The 11,967-nt window shown below is 35.4% G+C and overlaps 1 protein-coding gene across 1 annotated transcript; it reads left to right on the top strand.

Annotated features, from left to right (window-relative positions):
* Positions 1 to 3,250: 3,250 nt before the first annotated feature.
* LOC306872452 (uncharacterized protein) lies at positions 3,251 to 10,884 on the top strand. Its single transcript, XM_079421013.1, has 7 exons — positions 3,251 to 3,511; positions 3,633 to 3,947; positions 4,066 to 4,149; positions 4,696 to 4,761; positions 5,149 to 5,253; positions 5,342 to 5,376; positions 9,535 to 10,884. The coding sequence occupies exons 1-7, from the start codon at positions 3,472 to 3,474 to the stop codon at positions 9,859 to 9,861; spliced, it is 972 nt and encodes a 323-aa protein (XP_079277139.1). The 5' UTR covers positions 3,251 to 3,471; the 3' UTR covers positions 9,862 to 10,884.
* The last annotated feature ends 1,083 nt before the right edge of the window (positions 10,885 to 11,967 follow it).

The raw sequence follows: 11,967 nt of genomic DNA, 5'->3' as shown, positions 1-11,967 counted from the left end.
CTATTTAGAGACTCCATAAGACACTGCATACTACATACAGTATATATATATCACTTCAGCACTGCTCTACCAATGAAACCACATAAAAACACTAAACTATTTCAGAATTTGGACATTCTAACTAAACAGTCTTTATTTTGAACAATTCTAAAAATGAAAACAGTGAACCAAAACAGATTTGATCATTTTTGAACTAATGAAAACACAAAACATGCAAAATGCATTGTTTTTACAACATTTATCATTTTATTTATTTTTTTCTCTGGTGTTCTCGATCGCCGCTCCTGTGGTATAGCAACGGTGCCACAAGAGAGCTGCCATGGTTAATGAAAATGAAAATAACTATAGAGACTGAATTGTTAGTTTTTTTATTTACAATTTACATGTTAGTATTGGGTTTCGACTTAATTGAATATTGCAATGACATGAAAAAATATTAAATATAAAGCTGTTTAAAGTTGACTTATATCTTACCAAAATGTGATTATATGTTATTTTATTTTATTTTAATTATTGATTATTTTATTATTGATTATTATGTACATAAATGGTCCATGGTGAACATATTTAAACATGTTTTTAACCCTGTTTAGTTTTATGCAGCTGAATATAAAAAGTCCACTTACAAACTCGTCAATGACAGCTGTCACAGGCAACCGGTTCGAGTCCTCAGAAGCAGCCTTCGTTATCGGACGCCGTTGAAATCAGCAACTATTTGTGATATTATATCAATAAACTTTGATCCTTTAATTTCCAAAATAAAGTGGTGGAGTGTAACTAAATAAATTCCTTGTATCCATACAGCCTACAGTTCAGTGAGTTTTTTTTTTTCCCACATGACAGCAACACTACAAAAACATTGTCTTTTACAATATGATGCACTGTTGTACATTAACAGTAGCCTATATAACAGATGTGGCTGATTATGTGCAAATGGCAAAATGAGCCACTGAGTAATGCTCTGTATTTAAAATTGCATGTTTTTTTGTTGTTGTTGTTGTTGTTGTTGTTTTTTAAGTGTTTGTTTTCAAATAGATGGAAACAATTTGGCATTAACCTATGGCACTTTGGCCAGGTTATCCTCATGAATTATTAGATTAATATTACTCAGGGCTCAAGTGCAACAATTCAAGTCACATTTGAGACTGAAAACTAGGCAAAACTAGATGAGTGACAGCGTTTAATGATTATTAAGGGAGTTTGCAAATGTGATTGATTTAATACAACTGTTTGTTAAACAAGAAGTTAATATTAATTTAAGTGACTTATATTGTCTGACTACAACAATATTGCCTTATTTTGCTCTTTTTCGTTAACAAAAATAGTTTCCGACAAATTAACAGCTGAGCCGATGCGTATCTCCATTCAAACACAGCGGTGTTTTGTTTATAAATGAGCTGCGTTTTTATACTAATCTAGTGTGAATGATTCATAAAGACAGTTGTGTACTTTGTTCCTGAATGAATCAGCCGTTCAAACGAATCAAATAAATGAATGTTTCAGTGATAAAATCAGTGACTTGTCGCCACCTGCTGGCAGTTTTAATTTCATTTTTAAAGTATATTTTCTCTTATTTAAATAATTTAATATTTATATATTCAACATTTTATCTTTAAAACATTAACCTCAATATGAATTTATGAATTTAATTGCACTCTCAGCCTCATTAAACGTCTGAAAATACACCTACAAGCCACTTGTGTGTTCTTCTGTGCCACCTCTGTAGTACAAATGTATTCCTTAAATACTGATTTCATTCGATTGATAACTTATTCTTATTCTACTTTTTATTCTGTTGTGTTATTTAGAAATGTTAAAAAGCTTATACATTTTTGAAATGATAATTAAAAGATTATATACTTTTAATAAAGTTAGAAAAATGCCATTACAAAGGTAAAAACTAAATTCCCTGTAAATCACTTTAAGGAGTCACATTTCACCTCGTAATGGGAAGGTTAATTTTTTATCAGAATTTTTAATTATTGATTAGAAGGTGCTCCTAAATTAAAGAAAAGTAAGCGTAGAGCTCTGTTACTCCATCAGTTGATCTGTAAATTATTGCAGATTTGGGCAACATTTAATGCACTTTGGCTCTTAAAGTCACATAAACTGAACAAAATTAAAAATGCAACACTTTTGTTTTTGCGCCCATTTTTCATGAGCTGAACTCAAAGATCTAAGACTTTTTCTATATACACAAAAGGCCTATTTCTCTCAAATATTGTTCACAAATCTGTCTAAATCTGTGTTAGTGAGCACTTCTCCTTTGCCGAGATAATCCATCCACCTCACAGGTGTGGCATATCAAGATGCTGAGTAGTGATGGGTTAAACATCTATGCTTCTTGTTTACTTTTACTCTCATTTGAAATGAATTTGCACTTCAAATAAACATGAGGGTACTTGCAGTTGAATTGCAGAGCGACTTTTAATCTATTTTGCCCTATACAGAAAATAGTAATAGCCTACTGAAGTGTTGAAGCTTATACATTTATATGCCCCCAGAATGAATGGTAACACCCACAACTATTGTCTGCCATTAGATTTAGGCATGCAACACTATTCTGTATTGTGCCACCCTAACGTTTTATACTGGCCCCTTTCGGCCACCCTATAAAAAAAATCCTGGAGGCGCCACTGGTCGAGGCTTTGAAACATTTCAACACTTGTCTCTACGGTGACACCTAGTGGTCATTTTCAAGTATTGCTCTGAAACAGCTTCAACAAAGAAACAATTAAGCAAATTGACGAATTATAATATATGTTGTGTTAGTTGATCCACCAAGTGATTTGGGGGAGTGGTTAGTGCTTGGGTTTGAATCCCAGGAGAAGCAGTCATCTTCACAAACAAAGTCTCCTATGTGCAGGTTCGGTAATCTCACTTTGATGGCAATTAATATGTTCTTGTCGTTGGCATTAAAGTGAAATGATTGAACCTACACACAGGAGACTGATAAAAATGCTCATTTTAGAAGACAATTTCAAACAACACTTACAGGCTTTTGCATCTGAACTCTGACCAAAATAAATTAGTAGAAAATATATTTATGTAAATATGTTTTGAAACACATTTCTATATATATATATATGTATTGGCCATTTTTGTATATTTTGAAATATATTTAAGCATATATTTGCTTATATAAATATATTTGCTAAAATGTTTTTCAAAAAAGTTGAAAAACAGGAAAGGCTGTGGCAGGAAACAGGATGTGGTTTGTGAGTTCACAGCTAATTTCCTGGTCATTTTTCACACATAACGCTCTCAACATCACATGGAAACTCAGACATATTGTCCGTCAGCGCTAGTGTTTGATTCTCATCACATGAGATGAGCAACAGACATTACTTTACTCTGCACCGAGAGAAGAGAGCAGTATTCACAGTATTACTGGAGATTTGAGTTTAAGAAAGTTGTTTGAGGAACTGCTGAGAGTTTCGTGCTGATCTTCTGAACTCAACCGATGAAGAAATGAAGTCCACACTGATGATTTCTGGATTTCTACTGATGGGTAAAAGCTCAAAAACCTTTCATTCATTTTTTTTTTTTTAAATACATTTTACTGATACATAAAAAGTGTTTATTTAAATATGGCTGTGTGTGTGTGTGTGTGTGTGTGTGTGTGTGTGCAGTGAGCAATTCAGTCTCTGAGAGGATTACAGAGAGAGGAACAGAAGGAGGACAAGTGACTCTTAAGTGTCCTTATGCTAAAGGATATGAAAACTCCTACAAATACTTCTATAAAGGACGTTACAGCGATAAGAAACTTCTACTAAAATCTGATGGAGGACGGTCAGTGTCTGGTGGCAGATTCTCTCTGCGGGACGATCATCAGACGAGATCATTTATGCTGACCATCAGAAACCTGAGGATGGCAGATGCTGGAAAGTACGGCTGTAGAGCTGGATGGGGAGAATATACAATCATCCAGCTGAATGTGATCAAAGGTGATTGATATTCAGGACTGAACAGCAGTCTGTTTTATCCACTATGTTCATGCTTCACGCTGCAGTTGATGGTTTTGTAATGTATTTTTCATCTAAATAATGTGATCTTGTTTCTCAGCTCCAAAGAAAACAAGACCTGTCCAGATCTCGACCAGCACCATTGACTCGTATACACACACCAGCACTGACCACACCAGCACAGGTACCTGAACACACACAATCACTGACTTCACTCTCAGGCATCTTTACACACACGCATTTGTGTTAAAACCATTGCTAATGTGTAGTCCCTGTGTTTACATCAATAATTCAAGTCATAATTTCAGTAAAATCATTAATAGTTAGTCTGATTATCTTGAATACAGAGGCATCAAAGCTTCTGAACACATTTTCAACTAGTTCTGACTAGACTGGTCATGTCTCAATTTCATCAACACCTCAACATCTGTAAAAAATGAACCATTATGACCAGTGACCTCAACACCTGAAATATTGATTCAAATGTAAAATATCTGAATGTTTGATATGTCATTTTATTACAACCAGAGGTTCTAGAGTTTATGAACGGCTCAAAATAAAATAATTCCATCATTAAATCATTTGGACATGAGCACAGCATTACATTACATGGGTTTTCCATGATGTCTTAACATCTGCATTCATGAATCTTTCAGACACGTTTATCCAAAGAATCAGTTCATTATTAATTGTGAGCAGCATGCTCTCTCTTTCTCTCTCTCTCTTTTAGTGACACCTCCAGCAGAAAGTGAAATGACAGGAAGTACTGCAGTTCATCTCAATCACAGAAACACTGGTGAGCACACAAATTACACTACCTACAATGCAACTGTGTCCTGTTTGATTATGTGGTATATTTTGTAGAAAAGCAATTTTTTTTTGAATATTTGTAGAGACGCATTTTAGCTGAGGATGAACCTGATCAAAGTGATGCACACATCAGATGTGGTTAAACTGGTTTCACATCAGCCGTAGACAGAAGCGTTTTCCTCAGAGGACTGAGGTTCACCATCGCGGTTTCCCTTCGGTTACACAATATAACAACAATATATTTCCAATATTTTATAATGTTGGATGTTGCAATAATCAAAATCATTTATGTCAGTTTTAAGATTGTTATTGTTTATTCAGCAGTATAATCATAATCAGTGCTGTGTTGTTTTGTGTTTAACGTTGTGTTCAGATCTGGCTTCTGTCGCTGGCGGTCTGGGTTCGGTTCTGCTGGTTCTGGTTCTGTGTTCTGGAACGTTCCTCATCCTGAAAAAGAGGAAGATGAAATCTGGGACAGGTAACAGTTTATTTGTGATTATAAAGTCCTTTTTGAAGGTCTGAATAGATTTGACTTTGACTTTTCTCTCTTTTCGTGGTCCCTTCAGCTTTATTTCAGCAAAATGTGCAGCTCAATACAGAGGTGGGTGATCAAATCTTTATCTGTAGAAGCTCAGAAATATATGTTACATTATTATTTATTGATGAGCAGTGAATGCTATCTATAAAAACCAGAGGTGGGTAGTCCAGGGGCCAAAGAGTACAAATACATATAACAAACAATCACATACAATACACAAAAAACTACACAAAAAAAGAAAGTCGCTAAAAATACAGCCATTAGAAACATTTGCAAATCTCCAAGTCTTTCTCCAAACCACTTAGAAATATTTTTAAATATCTAATAGGCACCAACTGATTTAACCTTAATTTAATTTGAAGAAAATTCCAGTCCGAAGGGGCAGTATATTTAAAACCCTTAGTACCCAAATTAGTTCTAGCAGAAGGTACATTGAGATTATAATACATTTGTGAATGAAGTGAATAATTACCAACTGTTTTTTATTGAATCAAACAACAGAGATACTGTGGTTAAAAAAAAAAAAATTTCCTTATATATCATTAGGTACCAATGCATTTTTCTTTGAACAGCAAGAGAGGACCAAGCAACGCTACTGTATAATGTACAATGATGTGTTAAATGTTTACAATCAGTGATAAACCTTAAGGCACCATGATACACAGAATCTAAAGAGGAAAGAAGATAAGATGGTGCATGTTTGTACACTACATCCCCATAATCAAGAATTGGTAAGAATGTCGCAAACACAAGTTTCTTCCATGCATAAAATGAAAAAAGAAAAATTCTAAAATAAAACCCTAACTTTTTCCTTAATTTTTGTTTCAAATAATTAATATGTGAGCCAAAATGTAATGTGTTATCAATTATAATGGCCAGATATGTATACTCTGACACTAAAGTAATCAAATTTCCTTGCAATGTCCGGAGGGCAATCGAACTGTCTGCCATAGATCTAGAATTTAATAACAGCATAAATTTAGTTTTCTCAACATTTAAAACCAACTTTAGAGTATAAAATCTTGCTTGAATGATCAAAAACAATCTGCAAATCACTCAAAGCTTCTTGTTTTGTAGGTGCAGAACAATAAATAACAGTGTCATCTGCGTAAAAATGGAAACTTGCTTTGTCAATGTTAACATCAACACAATTTATGTAGATAGTAAATAATAAAGGCCCCAATACAGAACCTTCAGGAACTCCCTTAACCACATCCAATAATTCTGATTTGCAGCTTTCAACCTGTACGCATTGAGTTAGTGATGAACACTTGCTGTTATTGAGAATTACAGAGGATCAGATGTTGAAGTTTTATTGGTTAAAATGATGCCACCATCATGGAGATCAGTGTTTGCTTTAGTTGAACTCTTGGCCCTTGACTCTTGCGTTAGATTTTTGTCTGGAGCAATGCATATGGTGTTGTAAAGCAAATAGATCAGTGCTCTACAGTGAGCAGAAAATCAGCATGAGGTGGTTAGATTATATCCAAAATAACTTTCATATCATTTATATGTTATGAAACTACAGCATGCAAGCAAAGTTTTTCTTTAACAGTTATAGTGAATTAATTTGTGATTATGTAACGCATATAAAAATTTGATCTCCAGTAATAATTAGACACGCGAAAGGTGTGTCCCAATTCAAAAACCGCATCCTACAAAGGTCTAATTTGTAGGCCGATTGCGTAACCGCGGCAAAGACCGTCCCAATTCACGATGCGTCCTCCGAAGGATGCATTTGAAGGCCGATTCAGTCATGACTGCTCAATCATCATTTAATTAGTCACTTAATTACCTCATTAACGTTAACTCTTTGAGGACTTGGGATTTGACTTGAGACCAGAGGTGGAAAGTCCAGGGGCCAAAGACTAAAAGTCATATTTTTGTTCCACCCATGAACTCAGCAGCTGATTTCACCAGAGGAGGAACCAAGACATTCCTTTCAAGTCACAAGCAAGTCTCAAGTCAAATCCCAAGTCCTCAAAGAGTTAAAGATAATGAGATAATTAAGTGACTAATTAAATGATGATTTGCTGTTAGCAATCAACATTACTGAAGAAAAGAGAAAGAGGTTTTAATTTCTCTGTTTGGTTTATTACCTACATTTGATTATTAACGAAAACAAACAGCAAATGCCACAATAACGCTTCAATATTGAAGACAAAAAATCTGTTCAGGATGAGTCTTTTAGACATGAACATTTATCAAATGATCTTCAACAGTGGTGACAATAATTATTCATACTGCAGTGTATGATGGGAGTTTTTCATGCATTGCAGCATGAAGCATTTTGTTGATTGTCACCATTGTTGAGATTCATATGCTGGTTCTTGATGTCAGTGTGTGTCTAAAATAAACCATAGTTCAAGTTTTTATATGTATTACATTGATTTAAAATTAACTGTTAGAAAAATGCCTTGCTTTCTGCAGTTTTTTTTTTTTTTGCAGTAATGGTGAACCAAACATATTAACAAAGCAGTAAACAAAACATATTTTGGATATGTTTGAACAAGCTCATAGTGACTAGTGATGTTACGTTCGTGAACGAATCGTTCTTTTTGAACGAATCTTTTAGGTGAACGAATCATTCTCGTTCACGTAATCCATTGACTGAGACTCATATTTCTCGTTCACTGAAACTCCTCCCTCCACCGCAGCGCGCCGCTATTGCGCGCATGCGTAGCTCTGGACCGTTTCCTCTGTCAAAGAATGACTAAACCTCGAGCCAATAGCCTTCGAGTATGATACGAGGACGGAGCATGTGATTTGTTGAATCTAGTGAACGAATACGCCCTTCATTGAGTTGCTTTGAGTTTGAAAGAGTCAAATGAACTGTTACATACATACATCTCGTCTCATTATTACGTTCGTCGTTCGAACAACTGGTTCTTTGTTTTATTTTTTTATATTAGTGTTGTTTTATGTTTGAACAGTTACATACTTTTAAATAAAAAAATATTTCATTATGTTAGTCATGTCATGCACTTTTGTTTGTTTAAAAACTGTGAAACATAAAAAAATATGGCAGTATTGATTATTTGCGTCACGTCATCCCATCTCATTTGCGTCACGTGACTCACGTCAGCAAATAGCATTTCAGCTCGGGTTTAGAAGGGGCATGTAATTGGTTGGATCGAACGAACGAATATAATAGCATCATTGACCGAGATGGCTCTGTTTTGAGTCTGAACGAGAGAGAGATCTCCCGTTCGTGAACGAATTGAACGAACTGGTAGCTATACCCAGTTCGTTGACCGGGTAGGTCGGCCATTCTGTCAATCTAGTTCATCAATCAGCAGAAAGCGGATGCAAAGCACAGGTATCCGTACTGTGCATGCACGCTTGTTTATATTCATATTTTACATACAGAATAACTCCTCGTTTAACATAATCTCAGATTTGAACGTGTAAATCTCTGCCTAAACAATTAAATGTTAACTAGCCTAGTATGCAAACAAATAAAAAAACACTTGTGCTTTGGTCATCCGAAAAGAGTGTAATTTAAAAGATAAAAAGAGTAATGACTTTGATCACTTATTTAGACTTATTTTATTCATTTAATGAGAAGGGCACACTTTTTAATGAAGCCAAATCGGTTTTTATTTTGTAACAAGTAAATACGTTAGTTGAACGGCACATGCTGACGTATTTGTGTAATATGGAAAAATGGTCACTGAACGAGTTAGTGAACGAATCTGAACGAATCATTTTGGTGAACGAACGAAAAATGAACGAGTCTCTGGAAAGAACGAAAATTTCCACCACTAATAGTGACTATTTGAACACTGTAGAGCACTGATCTATCTACTTTACAACATCACATGCATTATTACAGAGAACAATCTAGCACAAAAAGTCAAGGACCAAGAGCCCAACTAAAGCAAACACTGATCTCCATGATGGTGACATCATTTTAATCAATAAAACATCAACATTTGATCCTCTGTAATTCTCAATAACAGCAGGCGTTCATCACTAATGCACAATCATCATTTAATTAGTCACTTAATTATCTTATTAACTTTAACTCTTTGAGGACTTGGGATATGACTTGAGACTTGCTTGTGACTTGAAAGGAATGACTTGGTTGCTCCTCTGGTGAAATCAGCTGCTGAGTTCATGGGTGGAATAAACATATGGGAGGACTTTTACTCTATGGCCCCTGGACTACCCACCTCTGATAAAAACTAGTAAATATTTTTTGTACATGCTGTTTTTCAGTCTGAGCGTATGTATGAGGAGATTCCAAACAGTGATGTCATCACTGCAACATCTTTGACCAATCAGACGCCTGCATTACACTTCAACATCCGCCCACAAGTCTCTACTGTTTATGCCACGGTAACCAATCAGCAGCCTGAATCACACCCCAGTCGTATCCACTCCACCAATCAGGTGACAGATACAGACTGTGATTATTATGCCAATATGAAGTCTCCTGAACCAGCAACAGACAGCAGAACAGAACTGATCTATTCAACAGCGACATATCCACAAAACATCAAGACAAACGACGGCCCGATATATTCAGAGATCAAACATAAATAAAAATACTGTCAAAACTTCTGCAACAGACATCTGCACTGATGCTCCAAGTGAGAAAAACATGGTGGTACAAACAATATATTTTTGACAGAAGACTAAGGAGGGTAGTCCGGACTACTGAGCGAATCATTGGTACAACCCTCCTCACTCTCCAAGAACTATACTTATCCAGAGTGAGCAAAAGGGCTGGTAAAATCACTCTGGACCCCTCACATCCAGCACACAACCTCTTTGAACTGTTACTGTCTGGTCGACGCTACAGAGATCTGAGCACCAGAACGACCAGACACAGGAACCGTTTCTTCCCTCAGGCAATCCATCTAATGAACTATTGACACTAAACAGTATTTGACAGTATTTTACTATAACAAATTCCTTGTATGTATAAACATACCTGGCCAATAAAGCTCATTCTGATTCTGATTCTGATTTTTTATAAATTAATATGCTGACACACTTTTTTTTTTATCAGTATTTTTAAAACAGTATAATTTGTTACTAACAAGGAAATTTACTAAAAAAAGTGAACAAGTATTCTTTGTAAATTATTCTTAGTAAACCTCTTTTACAGTTAAAATGAAACCGTAGGAGTTATTCTCTTTTCTTCAGTGATTCTGTTTGTTAACAGCAGGTGTTCATCACTAATGCTCAATCAGCACTTAATTAATCACTTAATTACTTAGTGAACTCAGCTGAAATAAGTTCAGAGCACTCATAATTGTTAGTTTTAAAAAACCTAAATGGTTTAAAACAATAAGTTTCATCAAATGGTTAGAGTTACTTTAACTTGTTGGATTTTATGTGATGTGTGTCAGCTTTAAAAAGGGAATGAAATGTATTTATAATTACAATTTATACTGTTTTACTCACAATTGTTCTATAACATGTATGTTGGCTGTAAACCGTAAGTGTTAAAACAGACAGTTATTTTGGTAAGACAAGTGCTGAAAATGAACTGTACCAAAGTTAATATCTGCACAGTAAAATCCTGAGTGTTAAATTAAAGGGGTCATATGATGCTTTTTTTAAAGATCATTATTTTGTGTATTTGGTGTAACAGAATATGTTGACATGCTTTAATGTTCAAAAAACACATTATCTTTCAAATACTATACATTATTGTAGGTCCTCTATGCCCGGCCTCTCTCAAATGCTTTGTTTTGTTCAAAGTCCCTCCTTCCAACAATTAATCACATAATTACCTCATTAACTTTAACACTGCTTCAGTGTTACTTTAACACTCTTTTAGAGTGGGACCATACAGGTCCTTCTCAAAAAATTAGCATATTGTGATAAAGTTAATTATTTTCTGTAATGTACTGATAAACCTTAGACTTTCATATATTTTAGATTCATTACAACACAACTGAAGTAGTTCAAGCCTTTTATTGTTTTAATATTGATGATTTTGGCATACAGCTCATGAAAACCCAAAATTCCTATCTCAAAAAATTAGCATATTTCATCCGACCAATAAAAGAAAAGTGTTTTTAATACAAAAAAAAGTCAACCTTGAAATAATTATGTTCAGTTATGCACTCAATACTTGGTCGGGAATCCTTTTGCAGAAATGACTGCTTCAATGCGGCGTGGCATGGAGGCAATCAGCCTGTGGCACTGCTGAGGTGTTATGGAGGCCCACGATGCTTCGATAGCGGCCTTAAGCTCATCCAGTGTGTTGGGTCTTGCGTCTCTCAACTTTCTCTTCACAATATCCCACAGATTCTCTATGGGGTTCAGGTCAGGAGAGTTGGCAGGCCAATTGAGCACAGTAATACCATGGTCAGTAAACCATTTACCAGTGGTTTTGTCACTGTGAGCAGGTGCCAGGTCGTGCTGAAAAATGAAATCTTCATCTCCATAAAGCTTTTCAGCAGATGGAAGCATGAAGTGCTCCAAAATCTCCTGATAGCTAGCTGCATTGACCCTGCCCTTGATAAAACACAGTGGACCAACACCAGCATCACTGACTGTGGGTACTTGACACTGGACTTCAGGCATTTTGGCATTTCCCTCTCCCCAGTCTTCCTCCAGACTCTGGCACCTTGATTTCCGAATGACATGCAAAATTTGCTTTCATCCGAAAAAAGTACTTTGGACCACTGAGCA

Source organism: Barbus barbus (assembly GCF_936440315.1).
Source record: "Barbus barbus genome assembly, chromosome: 7".
Lineage (NCBI taxonomy): Eukaryota > Metazoa > Chordata > Actinopteri > Cypriniformes > Cyprinidae > Barbus > Barbus barbus.
Note: the sequence above shows the minus strand (reverse complement) of the source record. Positions and strands in the feature narration are given on the sequence as shown.

Excerpts from the sequence above, each read along its gene's own strand:
- LOC306872452 (XM_079421013.1), top strand. The coding sequence starts at position 3,472 with ATGAAGTCCACACTGATGATTTCTGGATTTCTACTGATGG. Across the intron at positions 4,762-5,148 it reads TCTCAATCACAGAAACACTG|ATCTGGCTTCTGTCGCTGGC; the intron begins GTGAGCACACAA and ends CGTTGTGTTCAG. Across the intron at positions 5,377-9,534 it reads ATGTGCAGCTCAATACAGAG|TCTGAGCGTATGTATGAGGA; the intron begins GTGGGTGATCAA and ends GCTGTTTTTCAG.